This window comes from Macrobrachium nipponense, chromosome 17 (genome assembly GCF_015104395.2).
Source record: "Macrobrachium nipponense isolate FS-2020 chromosome 17, ASM1510439v2, whole genome shotgun sequence".
Lineage (NCBI taxonomy): Eukaryota > Metazoa > Arthropoda > Malacostraca > Decapoda > Palaemonidae > Macrobrachium > Macrobrachium nipponense.
In genome coordinates, this window is record NC_087210.1 from 85,291,645 (window position 1) to 85,315,527 (window position 23,883).

At 40.4% G+C, this 23,883-nt stretch overlaps 1 protein-coding gene across 1 annotated transcript; it reads right to left on the reverse strand.

Annotated features, from left to right (window-relative positions):
• Positions 1-9,204: 9,204 nt before the first annotated feature.
• LOC135196410 (succinate--CoA ligase [ADP-forming] subunit beta, mitochondrial-like) lies at positions 9,205-21,468 on the reverse strand. Its single transcript, XM_064223213.1, is given in 8 exon segments — positions 9,205-9,891; positions 10,446-10,565; positions 12,568-12,728; positions 13,225-13,368; positions 13,590-13,751; positions 14,047-14,149; positions 21,313-21,395; positions 21,398-21,468. Coding segments are annotated over 8 exon segments (984 nt in total). The 5' UTR covers positions 21,444-21,468; the 3' UTR covers positions 9,205-9,726.
• Positions 21,469-23,883: the final 2,415 nt, after the last annotated feature.

Here is a 23,883-nt window from a genome sequence, read left to right on the forward strand (position 1 = left end):
ATATTGATCAGTCTCAAATTAATTGGAATTTTTTCTTCTTTTTCTTTAATGGTGCGAAAAGATTTTATTGACGAACCTTTGGAAATATTACTTAAATGTTCTGCTAGGCAAGTTGCAATCTCTTTAGGATCATATATCAGTTTGCTATTAATTTTCAAAACTGGGACATGGGATCGAATGTGGTTTCCTAGTATTTTATGCTCTCTTTTCCAGATCTTACTTAGGGGTGTATCTTTGCACACCGATTTTCGGTAGTTTCACCAAGATTTTCTTTGTGCTTCATTAAATATTCGCTTTGCTACAGCACATGACCTTTTATAATCTATGTAATCTGAATCGTTTCTCGACTTCTTAAATTTTCTTTGGGCCTTACTACGGGCCTTCTTTGCTTTTTTACACTCCTCATTCCACCAAGGAACTGGACATTTAATCTTTACTTGTGCTACAATTGGCATAGACGACTCTGCAGCACCAATTACCAGAACTAAAAACATAACCAGAATAGTTTCTATGTCCAAATTATTATCCCATAATGGAACATTCTTCGTGCAATCACTAAAATCTTCCCAATTGGGTTTATTAGCTTTAAATTTATTAATTGATATCTCTCCAGTGAAATTCAGAATACTAATTAAAACAGGAAAATGATCGCTACCACACAAATCATCGTAAGTGTTCCAAAAATATTTGTCTGCTAGATCTTGTGAGCGCAAGGACAATTCAATGTGAGAGTAACTTTTTGTTCGTTGGTCAAAATGAGTTGGTTTGTCTTTATCTAATATATGGAGTTGATTATCTATAACAAAATCAAGTATGATGTTGCCTCTGGAGTTTGATTTTACATCATGCCATGATAAATGTCTTGCGTTGAAATCTCCTAAAAGTATCATTGGTTGGGGAAGCTTCTTGACCAGGTCATTCAACTTTTCTGTATCTATATTATTATTTGGACTTAGATATATAGAGCAAATCGTTATAATTTCCTCTAGTTGTATCTGAACTGCTAAGGCATTTACTTCAGATGAAAGATCATATATTGTGAAAGGTACATCTTTTCTAATGAGAATCATATTACCTTGCTGATTAGCAGAGTGAGGTTGATAACATGTGTAAAATTTATTTGTAAAACTGGAGGAAATAGGTAAAAAAGTTTCATTGAGGCAGATACAAATTGGGCTATATACATCAATTAATTTAAGTAATTAACTTGTTTTTGTTAATGCTTCGAATTTTCCATTGCAATATGAATGAGGGAGTGTCCTTATTATTTTTAGGAGTGAATTTTACTTATTTTCGTCGGTCTTACGACCCTGAGCTGAAAGAACTGTGTCCACTTTAGTTTTTGAATGGGAACTTTTGATAATATTTTTGTTGCTGTACATAGGAATTTTGCTTCTAGCACCTTTTCTATAATCTGGTGGCATATCATAGTCTCGTACTAGTGACTTATATTGTTTAATGTTTGGTTTTCTTGTAGGTTCCTTAGATTTCTGTAAAGCTATTTCGGAGGAGTAATTTTCTGAAGGGTCTTTACTATCGGTGGTATAAACAACGGTTTCTTCCGAGCTGGTAGTTTTCAAACATTTACTATTTGGACTATGAAGATTTTTCTCGTTCTTAGGTGAGGATGGTTCACTGTGTGTTCTAGGTCTCTTTCCTATCTCTGCTGGTCCATCTAGTTCTCTTAATATTTCTTCAGTATTTTGTAGTTTGTTTTTGTCACGGATTATCCTTGGAGATATATTTTCTTCTTTCTTTTGGCATTTGTTAACAGAGATATCCTCTCTCTGTTCATCAAGACGATCATCTACTGCAAGGCTGGTCAGTGCTTTGAACTTATTATCTCGATAGTATTGTTTTTATCTGATTTTTCTGCAGTTATTTGATTTCTGGTGTTTGATGATTGGGTAGTTTGTGAAATATCATTGGATATGATTTTGCTTTGGTGTTTGATCGTATCTGCAAATGTTTTGCGGGGAAGCTGTATTCCTTCTTCTTTCATGTCTTCCTTAGCCTCCCTAACTGTTATGCCAAATTTTCTTAATCTGGTGAGGGCTTCTTGGAAATATCTGAAATATACACATTCCCTTACATAAGCATGGTGTGAACCATTACAGTTAAAGCATTTTTTACGGTTGGTGCATTCATCACTACTATGCTCCAAGGATCCAACATTTAAAGCATCTAGGCGAGCCCAAAGACTTGCATCGTTTTGCTGTAGTATGTTCAAATTTCAAGCAAATCTTGCATTGCATAGGTTTTGGATGTTCTTCTTTAATTGCAATTCTTTTGTTTTCTATTTTCATATTCGTTGGAATTGTTTGCTGTGAAAAAATAATTTTAGCTATTTTCAGACTTCCAGTTTTTGCACTTTTTTCTCATAAACAATAACTGATTTAACGTTATGTTTTTGATCTTCCAGGAGTTCTTTTAATGTTTCACATACAGATTCATTGGTGCCATTTTCAATTCTAAGTTTATCCAGCAACATGGTTCCAATTCTAGTGTTATAATGGGCCTCGGCAGAAGCATTTACATGGTCAATTCCAAGTTTTGTAGTTTCAAGTAGTTTTTTCGACTCTGCTTCAGATTTAGCCTTTACTATGATTCTGTTTTTTTCTACTGAGAATCGGGGATTGTCACAGTCAAGTATTTTCTTCAGTGAACGGTATATAACCAAGTCACTTAGAGGGGTTAATTCTTCGTTTATTTTGAGTGTGATATACTGAGACCACACTGGAGGGGAAAAATATCTTCCATGGTTATTCTTTTAAATGGTGTTCTCTTTTGAGACAGAGTATTTGGTACGTATGGCTCTAAAGTAGCCATGCTAGAGTTTTGGAGGGATTCCACGGACATTTCCTTTGAAGAAAGCATAGGGTCGTCAACAGAAATAGGGCGGGTTGCCATATAACGTGAAAAACTTATTTCATCCAGATATTCCCCATACCCACCATGGAGTCACACTTAGAGGACGGGTCATCCCTTTAATTAGGGTCGTCCTAGGGGTAATTAGCAGATATACACCCTATCTCCAGTGCTAAGGCGTCATGATGTCCGTCGAGAGGTTGCCGCTAAACAATAAACCAGGCGATTAAGAATGGAATATGAAATTTTGGCAAGGGGCTAAGAGCTTGGACCTACAAATCGAAAGTAAAGAGGTTTGGAAGGTGTTAGAGGAGGAAATCCTCGCAGTTGCACCGTGAAACAAATCAAGGGAGGTTGGAAGAGTGAATGTGTATGAAGGTACAGTAAAAGGAATGAAAGGGATTGCAGCTACGAGGCAGACGGACGCTACAAAGCAATATCTACTGTGCACCACTGAGAAAGAAACTTGGTTATGAATGGTTTTATAAATAGATTCAAATCTGCCCTCTGAATCTTTGACTAGACACGACTACCCTCCTATGTCCTAAAGGATTTGTCTTGAATATTGCAATCTCAACCTTATTTATTGTTTGTTTGTATGGTGCTTTTACGTTGCATGGAACCAGTGGTTATTCAGCAACGGGACCAATGGCTTTACGTGACTTCGGAACCACGTCGAGAGTGAACTTCTATCACCATAAATACACATCTCTCACTCCTCAATGGAATGACCGAGAATCGAACCCGCGGCCACCGAGGTGGAACGCTAATACCATACCAACCACGGCGCTGAGGCGCTGCAACAACCTTATTTAATAACTTGCACTTCAGCGTTAAGTTTTGTGGGCATCATAGCAAGTGCTTTGGCAAGGGAACCCATATGACAGAAAATTACTCATTGCATATGGTATGTTGGCCCACACAAACGTCAAATAATAATGGGGAAAATAAACACGAGGAGATCCTTTAAGAAGTACATATGAGAAAATATAAACAATTGTACTCCCTTATCAGGATGGCATGCTCACTGAGCGCTGTGTTGGCAATGGGTAACAGAATGAACAAAGGGAATTCCAAAGCTAGAAAGTGGGTGCAGTTAAGAGGCTGCAGGGACACTGCACACAACCTTTAGTAATGCCTACAGTGCACCACTGAAGATGCAACGACGCCACTACCTACTTGTGCCCAAAATTTGGAGAAGTTTTAAATGAGTATGAAATCATGTCTGCATACACAGAATCAATAAATAAACAATAAATGACAACTAATAAACACACACACAATAATGTTGCTGAAAAATAATGGGTGGTAAGACATCTAGAAGGCATACAGAGCCATGGTGCAGGAATCAAGATATTATATATACTAAAGCTAACCAAATACAGATGAAAAATCTTCAAGACCATTATCAAAGATAAATTTAAATATTAAAGGGAAAAAAATATTTGTTGAACCAGCCAACATATATGACCGTGATACCTTAGCAGAAGGGGAGAGAGAGATTGGACTCAAAGGGGTGGAATGAAGTGGGTAAATTCAACTATACGGTGTAGGTTTGTAAGTTAAGAAAAATAAAAATTTTATTCTTAATGTCATTTGTTCTCACTCGAATACTCCCTACACCTTCATATATATAGGAGATTCACATCTGGGAGGGAGGTAGATCTCTCATAGTGTAGTAAATAAAGTAAGCTGAAAAATTATCTGAGAACAGTACTCACTCCTGGCTCCCAGAGCTGCATGGAGACATCCTCCAATTAATGGACTATAATGTAGCTTAGGAGCTGCCCTACGCCTTACACCACTTGTTGTTTTACCAAAACTGGATACAAGGTGAAAGTGACCAAGGATTTATGTGCTGCCAAGAACTTGAGGTTAAGTTGATTGTCGCTTCCAAACTCCTGCTCATAGGATCTGTCCCACAGTGTAGTTCTTCTTGAAGGCTATAGGACCCATACCTCTATCATGAGCCTTGTCTTTGGTAGGAACAGGACTGTGTGGCACTGTCTACCAGACTGTAAGCTTTTCTTGTCACCTCCCTCAGCCAGAAGATTGTGTTCTTAGATACTTCCTTCTTCATTCGACCTCCATTTTGCAGGTCTATAGGAGGCTGTCCATTTCAGGTTGACCTCGACATAGTGACATTTCGTCTTGATCATTGCCCATGAAGTCCTTGAGAGGGAATGGAAAAGCCACCAAACCTTAGGCCATATGAGGGGTTCTGGGGTTTTGCTGCAAACTCGGATAGAAAGGTGAAGCTAGTTCCATCCAACCGTCGGTATGAGTAACCTCTGACAAAATGGCATTATTCTCTCCAATACTCTTTCCCAAAGCTAATGTCAATAGAAACCCAGTCTTTGTCAAGTTTCAGTCTGAAGCAGTCTTGATAGGTTCATATGGAGACTGTCAAAACTCCGGGAGAGCAACTTATCTCAAAATGTTTCACCAAGTCAGATAATTCCCATGACATTGAGAAGTCCATGCTGGTTGCTTTAAACACTTTAGGCATCTGAGATAAAAGGAGGAAATCTTCTACAGCCTTTACAAGCTGTTGAGGGGATGCAACTTCATTTCATTACACCCACCCAGGAATATTTTCTACTTTCCCTGGTACAGGTTGAGTGAGGACTGCCTAACTGAGCTGGCAATGACTATTGCAGCTTTTCTTGAAAAGCCCTTCTCTGAGCAGTTGCTGGATAGCCTCCATCCATGAAGCTGGAGGGAGGCGTACTCAGCTGTGCTCGTCTCAGAAGCCCTTTATTAGTGGAAGTTGTCTTGGAAAGTCTACAAGCAGGTGGAGATCATCTGCATACCAAAGCCTTGAGTTCAGACCACTTGTGTATCCTTACTGCTAGAAGACTCAGAACACGAGAAATTGTTCCTCGTTTGTTCAGGTATGGACAACTGAAGCGTTGTTGCTCCTCACTACTGTGGTCTTGCCTTAAGACACTCCTGGAACGACTGTAGAGCTAAATAAGCTGCTTTTTTCATCAACACATTGACATGTTCCTGACGTTCCTTTTCAAACCACTTGCCTCAGATGGCCTTTCTGTTTAGGTGGACACACTAACCCCAAAGGCGGCCGAGCGCTGGGACCTATGCGGTTATTCAGCGCTGAAAGGGAAATTGGGAGAAACAAGGTTTTAAAGGTTTAACAGGAGGAAAATTTTACGGTTGCACTATGAAATAATTATAAAGAGGGTGCAAAGTACGATGGAAGAAAGGGAATATGGAAGTACAGTAACAGGAATGAGAGTTGTTGCTGCTCGGGGCTGAAGGGACACAGCAAAGAACCTCAACCCTTAATGGATGGATAGCTTCTCAGGAGTAATAATAACAGGTTTGGGGTGGTGGACGGATTGATCCCTTAGAGAAGCAATATTATGCACCACCGATTGAAAGACTGGCGGAAAAGAGGTGCCAATACTTCTATAGCCCATAAATTCACTAATGGCAACTTTTACAGCTAAAATCATGAATCTGGCGTCTCAGGACTCAGTTCTGCTTCTGACTTCAAGGGAGAACGTACTGCATCTCTGTCTCATGACGTCTTTGTGTATATTTGCTAATAATTATACCAAGGGGTTGCTATCGGTTTTTGTCTTGTCTTTTACGATAGTATGTCGGTGTAAATGTAATTTTGCAAAGAAAAGTGTATAGAAATATTTAAAAAAACATTACAAATAATAATGACTTAATCTTAGTTCTCAGTAAATTTACGTAAATATTTTTAAAAAAATATGCTAATAATTTGTTACAGACTTTAATTCTCATCTGTTTTGATATTGTGTGAGCTTGTAATTATAATAAAAAAATAATTTCTTAGAAAAAAACATATATAACTTGGTAATATTTATAACTGTCTTGTAACAGGGGTTGTAAATAGTCATTTTCAACTTCTCGTGGAAGGTAGGTGGAGGGTTTTAAAATATAATTTTTTGAATTTTTTTTCCTTCACCATGTGCATTTGCATATCTGCCTCTTTCCATTGCTGTTTTTTTTTCTTCGTAAATTGGCCGGCCTCAAAATACCACCCGGACTGAGGAGCTGGATTTTGATTTTTTTATCCGTCCACTAAGGGTTAAGTAATTCCCCCAGTGCACAGCATAAGGTGCGCACTATCCCCTTATGGGATTACACCAAATAAAGGGAATAGTGCAAAAAGAGTGCGAAAAGTATTTCAGCAATTTTACTAAAGTGGATGCCTTATGAGATATAAAGTATAAATGAATGTGAATGCTGGTGAATACTACGGAAATATTCAAGAAAATGTGCTTGGGAAAAACTTCAAGATCTTAAAACTGACACTGTAAATTTGGTTTCATACCAAAGAAATCAACAGGGGTAGTCTTCATAATGAGGAAAATACAGAACTACCATGAAAAATGGAAGTACATAGTTGCATCAAATACTTGTAGATACTTGGGAAAGCATTTGACAGTATGAAGACGAGTGATCAGGCCAGCATTACCACAACAGAAATCTAGAGTGAAGACAGTGACACTTGCTCTGGAGTTCTTTATTGCTAATTACAGCACTGGAGGAGGAAACACGGTACAAAAAAGGTCCTGGAGCCAGTTACAGACAAAATATTACACATTTTTAATCAATTTGTATTTTTTATAGCTAACAAACCTGAGCTCTTCACAATGGGATAATCTTCTAGCATCAGCTGGGAACCTATAAAACAATCAAAGATTGTCAAGTAAGGAATTTGTGGCATCTGGCAACTCGTGCATGTACGAGGTGGAAGCTGGTCACCAACCGGGCTTGGTTTGTTGTTTGTATGGTGTTTTTACGTTGCATGGAACCAGTGGTTATTCAGCTTGGGACCTCGAGACACATGCCTTTCAATGGCAAAATCTTGAAGAAGCTGTAGAAATTTCTGAAAGACCTAAAGATCAAATAAGCAAAACCCTTGGAAGGAGCAAAGAAAACAAAATTGTAGGGAAAGAGGTCATGGGATGCTGTAGAGGTGTAAGGATGAATTTCATACACACAATGTATCCAATGGTATCACAATAGAGTATCAGGATTGCAAATCATATTGGAATAAGGAATTTTCAGTCCCATGTGTTGAAGGGGTGAAAACTTTTGTACACGAGAGGTGAGGAGGAACGTATGAGAGTATGAAAGGAGTCTTTGTAAAAGAGAAGACCTCTAGTCCCAAGGCAACAAAAGTTGGTTTTTAAGTAGCTTTAACAACCTGAATGAATGAAACGTAACTGACAGATTACCAGTCCTGTAGCAAACAGAACAAAGAATTTTATTTGGTTCATACTGCTCTATTTAAGTGAGGCATACGCACTTACAAAGATAACTGAATGAATAAAATAAGATTCATGGCACGGACTGCACCGAGATGATCAGAATGTTGCTGGGAGATGTGGCCAAAGGCTGAAAAAGTTCTCGAAGACCGAGATGGTTTGGGAACGTGATGAGAGGGGAGGAAATGTAATCAGTTAGAAAAAACAGTGGATATGAAATGTAACAGGATGAAAACCAGCAGGAACAAGAGAAAATAAAAGCATGAACAAAAACCTCAACAGTTGGAACTTCAGACAGAGTTTTCCCGACATAGGAAACTGAAGTCAGTTGACATTTAATTGCATTATGCAAATATCTACCATAAACGATTATGCACTGTAATGGCTATTTGTAAAAAAATTAAGTATGCATAACCTTCAGACTCCTTGTCCAGACGTAGACTTGGGACGCTGGGTATCACTTTGGGCTGAATAACATAGATGTATTTTCTTTGCCTGATGTGGATTAAAAAGGAAGTGGCCATGTCAGTTACCACAATTCATGTAAGAGTTGTCACACATTTATATTCATGTGCAACGGTCTCCTCAGTCTAAAAACAGAATACAGTGGACCCCCCGTATTCGCGGACTCACACATTCGCGGATTTCTCTCGGGAACGTTTCCCTGCATTATTCGCGGAAAATTCACGCATTCGCGGTATTTTTCTATGATAAATATCCACAAATTCCTGGTTTTTTTGATGGATTTCATCATAAAATGCACTTTTTGTGATAAAACTATTAAAAAAACCATGTAGGAAAATTTTTAGTGGGTTTTTCTTGAGTTGTAACTAACAAAATAGGCTGTTTTTAGCATTTTTATAGGGGTTCCAAACATTCGCGGATTCTAACTATTCACGGGGGGGTCTGGTACGCATCCCCCGCGAATACGGGGGGACCACTGTATCTCTTATGACATTGTGCTAACAAACCCCCTGCATATACAGGGTATCAAGACCCTTTAAAATGTGTGAACAAATATACTGTAAAAGTATTATACGTTGCACAGGACACCAGAAAAACCAAGACGTCGTTTTGTCATTGGCTTCAATATTTATTGGGAGCTCCAATAATAAATTACATATATGTCATCCTAATCTTATTAACTTTCCTTACAGGCCACATGTAACTCAAAAAGGACAAGTTATAACACTAGAATGAAATATAATCATCTTAGGTAGCTTTCAGCCTTACCTCTAACATATCTACATACTCCTCATCCTCTGCATCTATATGCAACTCTCCACTTAACAATAAATAGACATATAAACAAAGCCAAGTAAAATTTACAAATGTACAAACATTAAATAAAAAGCTATATGTATATCTTCTATAATGGATTATGTGAAAGTGTGACTGGTACATCTCCATAATAATAAAAAAAGACTAAATGCATAATACAATGGACTTAGTAAATACTGTAATTCCCTTCTTTGAGTTTTAAACTTAATTTTTGGAGGTTTATACTGTCATTTCAGCCTGGAAAAGCAAAGTCAAAACTGGCTAAGCATAAACTGTAAAAAAAAAAAAAAAAAAAAGTGTCAGCTACTGATTATACAGGGAGTTCAAATTTCACATCAACATTAGCAGCCTTGGCCATCTGTATGATATTGGAGAGCTTCACAACCATCTTCGCAGCATCATCAAGATTGTCGCAAGGTAAAATTCTCAGGTTGGACATTGCAATCAAAGCCTTGGCATCATCTACATTAGTGCCCTGTTCGAAAAAGAGAAAAAATAAAAGTTCAGATCACTTTTACAATAGTGTACTTACAAACTACACACACTAATGTAATATCAAGATAACCATACCCGAGACTACTTCATCAGTGGTTTTGGAGTGGTTTTTACTATCCTATGAATTTTTCTAAAAAAGCATGAATATATTTCCTTCCTTTACCGTACATCAGTCAAATATTACCTTAATTATTAAGATAATTAACACTAAAAGATTTCTCAGATTCTCTAATCATACTGGATAACCACTGAATGAAAAGATTTCTCTGATTCTCTAACTGTACTAGGCAATACGTACACAGTGGTACCTTCCTCTTAGACTTTTGAATGATTCAACCTAGTCATCATCATCTTTTCCTTCACTCTCTCAATATGACAAAGAATTTTTTTTTTTAATCAATTACTGAGCAATAAATCGCCAAACATTTGAGAAAAAATTAAAAAAAAAAAAGTAAATCCACATCTACTAAGTGGGATGTATATATACTGAGCTCAAAAAAATGAGCTTAAAAACAAACCTTTGCTGTGTCATACCTGTAATCTCACTACAATGGGGATCTTTAAGGAGAGCTCTTCTGCAGCAGCAATAATACCCTGGGCAATAACATCGCATCGCATAATACCACCGAAGATGTTCACCATAATGGCATGAACCTGAACAGAGAAGTATGTCATCAAAATTGAGAGAGAGGCTTGCAGAGACTTAATAAGCTTTACAATAACTGACATAATATATGTTCAAAAGAATTTCATGGAATGGAATGGAATATGACAAATTTTTAACCAATTTATATTTTTCATAACCCACAAACCTAAGGTCTTAACATTAGGATAAGTACTCAGCGCCAGCTGGAAACCGGTAAAGATTGTGTACGCAAGGGACTATTGGCATCTGTGCTTGGTCACGAGACATGTGATGATGTGGAGCCACCCACATACCCCTCTTTAACTTGTGACCCCGTTAATTATTCTTCCAACCCAGGTTAGTTGATAGCGGGGTGGTTAGAGGTGGGCCTTTGTATGTTAAGACCTCAGGTTTGTAAGTTACGAAAAATACAAATTGGTTAAAAATTTGTCATTTGTTCATATACGAAACAAACCTTCGGTCTTAACATTAGGATAGACTTACTTTTGGTGGGAGGTAAGTACTATTAACCAACTGGGAGTTTGCCACCTTTGATCAGTTTTCTGAATACCAGAATTCTACTAAACAAATGACCAGTATTTCAGAATCTAAGACATATATGAATATCATAGAGTCAGACTTCTGGGTTCTACACAATGTCATAGTTCATTGCGTCCGAGGAAGATAAGAAGATCTGTTCTTCTAACAAACCAATTCATCCACTCATGTAGGTTTATCATTATTCCTCTCCCCCTTGCTAAAGAGGGGAATCTCCTGCTACTGATAGGTATCTTACTGATACTAACCCTAACAGTATGGCTACTTCACTCACCTATATCTTGTCCATTCCAGCTTATGATGGTACTCCCTTCTTACTGCCCGAAGTAAAGGAGATAAAAATTTGAAAAGGAAAGAGGCCAGTTATCTCCTCCATTTCACATTCATACCATCATCTTAGACAAGATAACAACTGACCCGCCAGGGGTTCTGGATGAGTTACACAATTTGAGCAGCAACCAAAGGACCCAAGGAAATTGTGTCCAAGGACCTCTGGGCAACCTTATTTATATACAGGAAATTGAAAGTGGTTTGTCATAACAATGAACCAACTCTCAAATTTCAATGAACACACAGACACCTTAACATTGCTCAATTTGAGCTTCGATACAGTCACAGACCAACCGTCACGATCACTTTAACAGATATGTTATCAATTGCCAGAAGGCATGTATTCCTCTGATGACCTCTTCTGTATGACCCCATTGGTACAACTTGACAACAAGGAGTAGGCTTGACTGATTGCCTCTGTTTGGCTTGTTCCTTTACGTCTACCACCTTTATGTTCTAGGTGACGTAGTTCTTGCTATGTTCTAAGTGACGTAGTTCTTTCTATAACCACAGAGTACTTTGACAGTCAAAGCCAGCCCTTCTGTAGGTCTCTTACGCATACTCACACCGTACTGAGCATGACTAAGAAATGTAACTGTCATCATGACCTGTGCTGCATTGACTCATTATCCCAGATTCTGAGGCAAATTGGAACTGTTGTTCATAACTAATTTTGAGTCTACGTCAAAGAGGGGTATGTGGGTGGCTCCACATGTCTCGTGACCAAGCACTGATGCCAATAGTCCCTTGCGTACACAATTATTTTAAACTTTATCCTAATGTTAAGATCAAAGGTTTGTTTTGTATATGAACAAATAATATCTAGCACACAGGCAAAGCCCTGGTCCTAAGAAGCCATTCGGTACTGAAAGGGAAACTAAGAGTAAATAGGTCTGAAAGTTGTAAAAGGGGGAAAACCTCACAGCTAAACAATGAAACAATTGTTAGGAGATGGTGGAAAGTAAGATGGAAGAAAGAGAATATGAACAGAGGTGTGTGCATAAAAATGATATTTTAACATAAAAATGCTGACTTGCAAAAAACAAGCAATTTTCATCACTTCAAAGTTAAATACTAACTATGCTACAAATAAGTTTCAAATACCTATACCACTTAACATCCAAACATAAAAGTTTTTCTTACATGTGGATCTGCTGTGATGATCTTGAAGGCTTCCTTCACTTGCTCTGCCGTAGCTCCCCCACCAACGTCCAAGAAATTGGCAGGTGAACCTCCATGCAACTTGATGATGTCCATGGTGGCCATTGCCAAGCCAGCTCCATTCACCAAACAGCCAATGCTACCTGAAGGTCAATAAAGAGCAAGGATGTTTACTGATCATTTCAACCATAAACATAATGTCCCCTGGTTGACAAAAAAAACTAATCCAAGCTCAGAGGCGCTTCAAAGAAATAATCACTAGAGAAGAACTCAACAGCTAGCACTGAAGCTCTATTCTCTACTCATACTCGGCCTCTTGTTTGTCATCATCACTTGGAGAACATGTTGAAATTTGAATATAATATCTCTAAGACTTCCCAATTCAAACCTCTTAACAGCTTTTCAAGGGAAAATCTGCATTCATAAATAACTTCAAAATGAATCATAATCTGTTCCAATGCTCTTTCCAATGTTACGCAGTACAGTATTACATAATGACTAACTATATCTAAAACCAAATGGTTTTTTCTTAAATCTAGATAATAACAGGACCTCTATATGTCAAAGGCGGCTAAAAACCCACTGGGATTTCAGAAGAGATAACAACAGAGAAATGTTAAAAACATAAAACTGTCTTACCATCAAGAGCAATGTAATTGAGATTATACCTAGAAGCCTCCACTTCTTTGGGATCTTCTTGAGACCAATCTCTCTCGTCGAATATTTCCTTCTGACGGAACTCGGCATTGTCATCGAACCGCATCTTTGCATCAAGTGCATACACTGCAAAAGGGAACCCGTTCTCATGAAGCTTTCATTCTCAATCGAAATGGGGAATGTTACCACCAAACACTTTCGTCTTAATGTATGCTGATACAAGGTAATAAAAAATAATTATGCAACATATCATCAAATGTTAAGTTTGTTGCTGAACCTTACACAGTTTCAAGCAGTACGGCACCAGGTTAATTTCTAAGTACCAAAGAAAGTGCTGTAGTACTTACTTTTTCCGTAAGTGTCCTCAGCATAAGGATTGATTTCTATCATAGATGCATCAAAATTGATGAATGCATTATACAAAGATTTGATGACGTCGACTGTTTCCTCCATTCGTGACTCCAGACCAAGGCTTTTTGCAATCTCTTGTGCCTTGGCATCAGTAATCCCTGAAAAAATTTTGTCATCAGAACAAAAATTTGGCCAAGTCTCAATTTGTCCTTTTTTATTCCATTCCAGTGAAGTACCACTTTTTCTTGCGAGTGTTTTTTTAATTAATATTGAACTTCATTACAGATGCAAAAAAAATCCACTTAACCACTGAAATACTAAAAGGATCTTTACCCTAAGATCCTCTTTGGTAATGGAGATTACAATTCAAGCATAAAAACACATCATATGATACCAGTCCAAAATACACCGTAACAATGGCAGCAAACATATTCAAAAAAGATGCGGACATACCTTCAACGATATCAATTGGAACTTTGATGATTGCCTCTGGACTTTCTGCGGCTACGTCTTCAATATTGACGCCACCCTGGGCAGATGCTATTATCACAGGACCCTACGTAACAGCAAAAAATAAAATAGTATAAAATTCTCCAACATACAAAACCATATAAACCATACATAAAGTATCATTAATTTATGTATAAGATCTATTCCAAAATGCATTTTGATGAGAAAATAAAAGCAGGTTTGAAAGAATAACTCAAGGAAAATGTTATTGTTATGATACAATAAAGTTTGTTCATACTTACCTGGCAGATATATATATAGCTGTATTCTCCGACGTCCGACAGAATTTCAAAACTCCCGGCACACGCAGTGGGCGGCCAGGTGGTTAGTACCCATTCTTCCCGCCGCTGGGAGGCGGATATCAGGAAATCATTCCCATTTTCTATTCAGATTTTTCATACCACTGTCCCCTGAGGGGAGGTGGGTGGGTACTTTAATTATATATATCTGCCAGGTAAGTATGAACAAACTTTATTGTATCATAACAATAACATTTTGTTCATGAAAACTTACCTGTCAGATATATATATAGCTGAATCCCACCATTGGAGGTGGGAAGGGACAGAATAGAAGGATTTAGGAAACACCTCAAGTGCAGATGATTGACATCTTGATTCCTTACCTGTTAGCATAGCTGACTTCTTGATTACTGTCACCGAAGTCTGCTTTTGCTTTACTAGAGTTGCCAACCAAGGTAGTGACCTGTGTAGTTGGTGCGCTCTAGATGATCTGTCAACGGGGGCGTGACCACAATGTGGGACTAGACCATATGACCATACTGTGAGGCAACAAAAGCTAAAAACCACCACCTGACCTAACCTATCGAAGTTAGTCCATAACTTCTAGGCTAAAGAAAGGGAAAGCGCCTCAAGCAACCAACCCTTGAACCATAAACCAACACCAAAATTAAAAAGCACACTACCCTTTCTATAGGATAGTATTTGTGCTGCTCCCTGCCCCCACCCCCAACACCATTTCTGCGGATATGTATGGTCCAAGCGACTCGCAGTTCTCATATGCCGTCTTCACATCCGCAGGTAATGTGAAGCAAACACAGAGTTGCTTCGCCAAAAAGTAGCGCTAATGATATCATTAAGTGCCATATTCTTTCGAAATGCCATTGAAGTCGCAACAGCTCTCACTTCATGGGCTTTTATTTTCAAAAGCTTCATATCACCATCCGAGCAGGACGCATGGGCTCCCTGATGGTGCTCCGTAAAAAGAATGCCAGTGCATTCTTCGACATAGGAAAGTCGGGTCTCTTAACAGAACACCATAAGTTCTCAGAAGGACCCGACAATCTTTGGTCTTTTGCATGTAAAATTTGAGAGCCCTGACAGGGCACAGGACTCTCTCTGGCTCTTGTCCAATGAACTCTGTTAACCCCTTGATTTCAAAGGTTTTTGGCCAGGGGTTAGATGGGTTCTCATTCTTCGCTAAGAAATTAGGATCCAAGGAGCACACTGCACTGTGTCCTCTGAAACCCACATCTTTACTAATTGCCTGAATTTCACTAACCCTCTTTGCCATGGCAAGAGCAGTTAGAAAAATCGCCTTTCTAGTAGTGTCTCTCAATGAGGCAGCATGCAGAGGTTCAAAGGGAGCCGACATCAAGAATCTTAGAACTACATCAAGGTTCCATGATGGAACCTTCGGTTGTAGTACTTTGGTTGTCTCAAACGATCTCAAAAGATCGTGAAGATCTTTATCATTTGTCAGATCTAATCCTCTGTGGCGGAAGACAGCTGACAGCATAACTCTTGTATCCTTTTTATTTGTGGCACTGCTAGTTTGTCCACATTTCTCAAATGCAGGAGAAACTCAGCGATTTGGTTCACAAGAGGTCGTGGAGGAGGAAATACCTTTCTTCCTACACCATCTCCTGAAGACAGCCCACTTCGACTGATAAAACTGCTAGAGAGGAAGCTCTTCTCGCATTGGCAATAGCCTCTGCCACTGATCTTGAAAAACCTCTCGCTCTGGCCAACTTCTGATAGTCTGAACGCAGTCAGACTCAGAGCGGAGAGGTTTCCGTGGTACCCTCTCGAAGTGGGGCTGTTTGAGAAGATCGACTCTCTCTGGCAGGGTTCTCGGGAAGTCTACCAGAAGAGACATGACCCTCCGTGAACCAATCGCTTGAGGGCCAAAAGGGGGCGATCAGAGTCATTCTCGCTCCTGGCGACGCCGCAAACTTCCTTGTTACCTCTCCTAAGAGTTTTGAACGGGGAAAGGCGTACACATCCATCCCCGTCCAGTCCCATAGGATGCATCTACCGCTATTGCTTCCGGGTCGAGAACTGGAGAGCAATAAATCGGAAGCCTCTTCGTTTTCGAGGTTGCGAAGAGGTCGACTAGCGGCCGTCCCCATAACTTCCATAGCTCTTGACAAACTTCTAGATGTAGGGTCCATTCGTGGGAAGCATCTGATGTCGACGGCTTAAAAGATCCGCTCGAACATTTTGAATTCCTGAAATGAACCTTGTCAGGATCACTATGTTTCGAGCTTTCGCCCATAGAAGGAGTCTCTCGCTATCACGAACAGTGATCGAGAGTGTGTCCCCCCCTGCTTTTTTATGTAAGCGAGAGCCGTAGTGTTGTCCGAGTTGATCTGGACAACTCGGCCCACCAATCGTTCTTCGAAGAACTGAAGAGCTAACCGAATAGCCTCCAATTCTTTTAAGTTTATGTGCCAGGACCTCTGTTTCCCCTCTCCAGAGGCCTGACACTTCCTCCTTTCCTAGTGTTGCTCCCCAGCCCACCATGGAGGTGTCTGAGAACAACACTAGGTCGGGGCTCAAAGCTTGAGGACATCCCTCCGAGAGTTTGGTCGGATCTTGCCACCACTTCAGATGATCCTTGACCGTTTTTGAGATAATCAAAGTCGAGTCTAGATTCTTGTCTTTCCAGGTTTCTGCCATAAAAAACTGGAGTGGCCTGAGGTGCAACCTCCCCATAGGGAAACAAAACTTCTCCAGCGAAGAAATGGTTCCCAGCGACTCATCCATTCCTTCGCCGAGCATGTTTCTTTCCCTAAGAAGGCTAACACTTTCTCTAAGCATCTCTGCTGACGTCCTTTGATGGAAAAGCTTGAAAAGCCGCTGAATCCATCTGAATCCCCAGATACACGATGGACTGCGTGGGGATCAGATGGGACTTCTCGTAATTTACTATAAGGCCCAGGGCCTTCGTCAGCTGTAATGTCGTCTGAAGGTCCTCCAGGCACCTTGACTTCGAAGGCGACTTGATTAGCCAGTCGTCCAGGTAGAGCGAGACTCTTATTTTCGATAGGTGAAGCCATCTCGCCACATTCCGCATGAGGAAAGTAAAAAACCATCGGCGCCGTACTCAGACCGAAGCACAGAGCCCTGAACTGGAAGACCTGCCCTTTTAAGACGAACCTCAGGAACTTCCTTGATTGGGGATGATCGGGACGTGGAAATAAGCGTCTTGAAGGTCCAATGACACCATCCAATCCCCAATGGTCTCAAGGCCCTAGCACAGACTGAGAAGTTTCCATCCTGAATTTTTCTTTCTTTACAAAAATGTTCAGTCTGCTGACGTCTAGGACAGGTCTCCATCCCCCAGACTGCTTCGGAACCAGGAATAACCTTGTAGAAGCCTGGGGAATCCAGCATCAGGACTTCCTCTACGGCCTTCTTTTCCAACATTTGATCTAGAAGGTCGAGTAAGATCTGTTGCTTCTCTGACTGGTATGCGGGCGACAGGTCTATCGGCTTCGTGCTCAAAGGAGGCGCAGAGAGGAAAGGGATCTTGTATCCTCTCGATCACATCTAGGGTCCAGGTGTCCGCCCCTATCGTCCTCCATGCCTGAGCAATAAGGTGAGTCTCGCACCTACAGGTGCCTGAAGGGCAGAAACGTCAATTTTTTCCCTTCTTGATAGAAGAGATCTTACCTCTGAAGGACCCCCTTCCTCTCTAAGAACCTCTAGAGGAAGGTGCTCCACGAAAGGGCTTAAATTTCTTCTTGGGTGCTGGAGCTGTTGAAGTAGAAGCCTGAGGAGTAGGTCGTCTGGAAGATTGAGTCAAGAGGTCCCTTGTTGCTTTTTCTTGCAAGTTTACCGACAGATCCTTAATCATGGACTGCTGGAAATAGGTGCGTAGAGAAGGGGGCGAATAATAACTCCGCTTTCTGAGCGGGAGAAACTGCTTTCGCTGTAAAGCTATAATATAGAGCTCTCTTCTTTAGCATACCTGTAGCAAAATGAGATGCTAACTCATCAGAGCCATCCCTTACTGCTCTATCCATACAAGCTAATACACTCGAAGCTCTTTCCAGCGAAATCGAGTCTTGACTCCTCGATTGTACATCCAAAGCCCCGAGGCACCAATCTAAAAAGTTAAACACCTCTAGCGTCTTAAATAACCCCTTGAGGTGATGATCAGTCTCCGTCATTGTCCAGGAAACCTTAGCCGATGACAAATAAGACCTCCTTGGAGCGTCCACCAAATTGGCGAAATCTCCTTGAGAAGAAGACGGTGCTTTCAATCCTGTTTCTTCTTCTCCTGTTTCGTACCCGATCCCAGCTCTCCCTTTCAGTCTAGATGGAGGAAGTGTAAACGAAGTCTTCCCTTTAACCTTCCTTGAATCCATCCAATCCTGGACTCTCTTAAACGCTCTCTTCGCAGAGAGCGAAGTGGCCATCTTAACGAAGCCAGGGCCTTCCTGGCCTTCGATGAGGCAAATTGTGAAGGTGGAGAGCAAGGAATTGGCGCTTGAAAATTATCTGTGAATAATAAGTAAATCCGTCAACGTCTTATAGTCTGACGACGCTGACGCATTTGGTTCGTCATCATCAGTAGGGCAGCGATCACTAGACGAATCCTTCTCTCGGTCATCAGCGCCCTTCAAGATCGCGATGACTTCGACACTTTAACATGAGAAACATCCTGACGTTTCGGACTCAACTGTTGATCGTCCTGGAAAGCGTCCTGCAGAGCGTCCTGATGTGTAGGACGCCGTGCGTCCTGAAAAAGCGTCAGCTTCGAACGTCTTGCTGAGCGTCATGATGTGTAGGACGCCGTGCGTCCTGAACGGCGTCAGCTCGAGCGTCTTGCTGAGCGTCATGATGTTGTAGGACGCCGTGCGTCCTGAACAGCGTCAGTTGGAGCGTCTTGGCGAGCGTTCCGCGCGTCTGAAAAGCGTCTTCTCGAGCGTCCTGGTAAGCGCTTCGTTGCTTACGACGCCGAGCGTGATCATCACATGCAAAGTCTTGAACTTCCGATATTGATCCTTGAGCTTCTCACGGCCTTTTGACAAAGACGCTGGCCGCTTGTGCGACAACTCACGTCTCTGTCAAATTCGTCTCTCCTAGACGCCCTTTCATGAGGAACGTAATCACGTTCTCTAATGCGTCGGCTACTAGAAGGAGACTCAAAGGCCGAAAAACGCGGAGTAGGAGCGGGGACTGCCTAGTTCTCTTAACAGGCAGCCACCTATCCTTCCTTCTGATGACTAGTTTCTGCCTCCTTTCTCTCAAAAAAGGAAGCTAACTGTCTCTGCATTTCCCAAAGCATTTTCCTTGAAGGGGAAAGTTCTCGATCACCCCCCCCCCCCCCGGAGAAGGACTCATCCTGTGCGAGGAAGATGGGCGAGGGGATGCCCTTTCCTTCAACTCAGGAACATGCTTAGAGCGACTTGGACGCTCGAAAGAGTCCTCCCCTGATGAAGTCTTGTTCCTTTTCTGTGGCGGAAAAGCTTCAAAATCTTCAGTGACGAATCTACATAATGATCAGAAGGACGTGAAGCGTCCTCTTCTCTGAAACCTCTCTTAAGAGGGCGACAAGGGCGACGGCCGCTTGTGCGACACCTTGCGCCCCTGCCGCTCTCCCCCTGAGAGGTCTTCCGAGCGTCCCAACCTCGGCGAGGAGAGGAAGTCTCGGAAGAAGGAGAGCACTCTTTAAGTATCGTGCCCGTGCACGAACACCGGTCAGCCTGAGATTCGTCCTCAGTTTCTGCCGAAGGGACGCAGACCGGTCATTAGATCCCGTAAACCCTCCTTCGGCTTTCGGCTTGCCCTCTCCCTAAGGCCTGGAAGTCCGGCAGGGGCCTAGGCCTAGAGGCATTATGGGACCGATCTGACCCCCTTCCATACACTAGATGCACTAAACACTTTATCACAATTCACATTTGACTGTAGCAATCACTTTAGATTCCAAGGCGCGAATTGACTCCATGATCGTAAATAATACACTTCCTTCTGCAGACACTTCCTGATTGTTTGGAGGCAATACAACAGGATCAGGTTGAATTACATCTACAGGAGGATTTAATGGAGATACATTCTACCTTGACTTCTACTCACAGAAGCACTCCTAGAGGAAGACCTCCTGATTCTATCACGCTCAAGCTTTTTCACGTAAGAATCAATATGCCTTCCATTCAATTTCAGTCAATTGCTCACACTCGATGCATCTATCATTCAACATACATACATGACTACGACATTTCGAGCACACTGAATGAGGGTCTACCGAAGCTTTCGGCAACCTCACCTTACATTCATGCACCTTAAACACCCTGAAGCTAGCAGAGCTAGATCCAGACATCGTAATCAAAGAAAAGTCAAAGCCAAAACAAATCAAATCCACTATCACGTATGCCAAGCCAACAAGCCAAATCAAAACCAAAAGTCAATCAGAATACTCAAGTTAGCACAAGAAGTTTCAAAATCCTAGGCGGAGGTCTGTAAACAGTTGTTTACCGACCGGCGACAGAGAAAAATCTGAATAGAAAATGGGAATGATTTCCTGATATCCGCCTCCCAGCGGCGGGAATGGGTACTAACCAACCTGGCCGCACTGCGTGTGCCGGAGTTTTTGAAATTCGTCGGACGTCGGAGAATACAGCTATATATATATCTGACAGGTAAGTTTCATGAACAAAATGTTTTTTCCACTTATCCTGATATTCAAAAATCATGAAATTCCTTGAGTTCTAGTACTACATCATTAGTTCAGTACTGTAATTGAGTCATGCTTCCTAAATCAAGAAATAAGGCTTCTTATGGTTTCCTCATATAGACTATTTTTCCAATTACATAACATAAATAATCAACATTAAAAACCGTGTACTACCTTTAGTAATTCAATATTCTTCAAGAAGTCATTTAAGGATTAAACCTATAATGTCTGGCCCTACTGTATAGTTTTCAAAATACAAAATAAAAATTGTAAAGACGTAATGCTTACACCAAAAGAACGTTCCATCATGATAGCCATGTAGAACTCTCGTCGTGGAAATTTGCGTTCGCAAACTAAGACCTTGTTGCATGCAACCCCTTTTCACCAGTCTGCTTTGTAACAAGAAGATCTCCAATCATTTTCCCTGCAATATCTGCAGCTTCTTCTGCACTGCTCAAGAAAGGGACAAGAATTACACTCTAAACGCAAAAAAAAAAAATCCACACACTAAGAAATAAGGACTCATTTAATGAATTCTGAACTTTCATACGCAAGAAATGCCCTTGGAGAGACATTCACTCATGCAAAGAAAAAGCATTATTGTATTACTTTAAGGACTTTCTAATATACACATCCAAGGCTATACGTACTTCACAAGTAGCATTTCTACATACATAAAAATTTATATGAATATCTGAGTAAATACAACACATCAAGGTTCCCTCTTAACCCCATTTCCTTTGCTTTCATCATTCCTCTCTACCTAACATCTTGCTGATTAAAGTGTTCCCATGATTACTTTTGTTCCTAACTCATGAAGTCTCACTTTTGAAGTTGCCATAGGTAATAAAAACAAACTGCTATTACCAGTATGACAATAAATCTCTTTTATATCCACAATACTTTGATGCTACTATATATTTAACTCTACCACACACTTACAATTGTTTTTTGTTGTACTGTAAGCCTGTGAGATCACCATACAGTAACAATTTAACAGATTCCTAAGTAAAGTTGCTGATTAACACACTAAATTCAAGTCCGAGAAAAAATACTCACGAGTAAACTAGTTTGACGCCTCCTTTCAGTCCGCCCTTGAAATATCCCTTTCCTCGTCCACCAGCAAGAACCTGAGCTTTGACAACAACATCAGTCGAATCTAGGGACTGGGCAATTTCGTATGCCTCCTCAGCTGTGCTGGCCACTCCAAAGCCAGGCACAGGAATGCCAGATTTTTTGAGCACCGAGAAGCTGACATGTTCATGGACATTTAGGTATCTCTTTCTGTTGGATTCCTGCGAGAGGTGCTGCTCCTGTGTTGCTCACAGCCTGGTTTACAATAAAAGAGGGTAATTACTGTCTGTTCGAGTCATTGCAGTCGGCCATTTATAGTATATACTAGAAAGCATTGTTTCTGTAGAAGTCTGTGTTGGGATATCAATGGCTGTTAACTTCAATAGCAATCTAAATGACAGCCCAAATATCTTACCGAAGGTTAAGGATTGAATAAATGTATGTATGTCTAAATTCAATTTCTGTAAGGTCACTGAAACTTCAAGTAATTTATATTAATGTACTGACTTCCTTGAGACATGATCCCAATGCAATTCCTCGCATGAAAAAAGCAAATACTCTGCTTTAAATTTCTGTATTCACCATGTTTTTTTGTTACATTACCTTTAAAAAGTTTTGAGAAAGAGAATTCATTTTAGTCTTTTTTCAAAATTCCCGAGATTGCTCAAACCATTTGCATTACACCTACTATGTGCTTCACAATAATTTTCTCCATCTCTGTATTTAATCTATGATCTGCTAGAATATGATAAGATTTTCTCTCATCAAGTTTGTGTCTGATGACTCAAGTCAGCATGTTCTTCATACAATATTTGACCTCAATTACACTTAAAAGGAAGTGGGCTCAAAATTTATGTCCAACCTTATCTGGTAATGTTACTCTTTCCATGCTGCTGGCACTGGAGACCAGGGACTAAGATCCATACACATAATTAAATTTTTTTGAAGAAACATGAAACTTTGGCAGTGAAAACAACCTGTGTGCATTCAGGATATAAACAAATTGATTTTAGACATCTATGATCACAGGTTGCCATACAGCAGGGGCCCATGTCACAAAAGGCTGGTTTAACTTAAAGCTCCTATGATAAAATAAAACTTTGTAATTTAAATAATGTACTGTACTGCAAAGGCACAATCTAGGACAGTCTCGAAGTTTTCAGAGAAGCAGTACCACAACTGAAACTAGCACAGTACAAGCATGAATGGATGTTTGTTTATAGACATGGTTAGCAGTTACCAGTAGTCCTCTTTAGTATGAACTTAAGAGCTCAATTAAGCCTACAGCCTTCCAGTGATCTTGCAAGACTCAACTGTACTGTATAGCTGTCAAGTCATACAACACTTCAGGTTAGCCCACAGCTTCTTCAGAGCTAAGCAACTGGTTCAGAACTACTTTAGCCAATAAAAGCAGGGTTTTCCTTATTCTACAGTTTTCACAAGTTGTGAGACTTTCCACGATTCCTCTCCATACCAAACATCAGTAAAAGGTTGTCATTCCTGAATAAATATTGGTGGAAACAAATATTACTAAAACTTCAACAGCCAACTTTTATGGTATATGATAGCACTGTCTTGGTTTTAGATCCACAAATAGACACTATGTTCACATGAAAGGCTTTAACACTACAAATACAACTTTCAAGGGGAGATAGAATGTTACAAATATATGTACAGCAAGTATGCTTTATGAAAGCATTCAAGTGTCCTTAAAAGAATAAGATTACAACTATATAAGCAAGTTTGGGAAGCTTCTCGAATCCCTTTGGAAGGGTAGGAAGACAT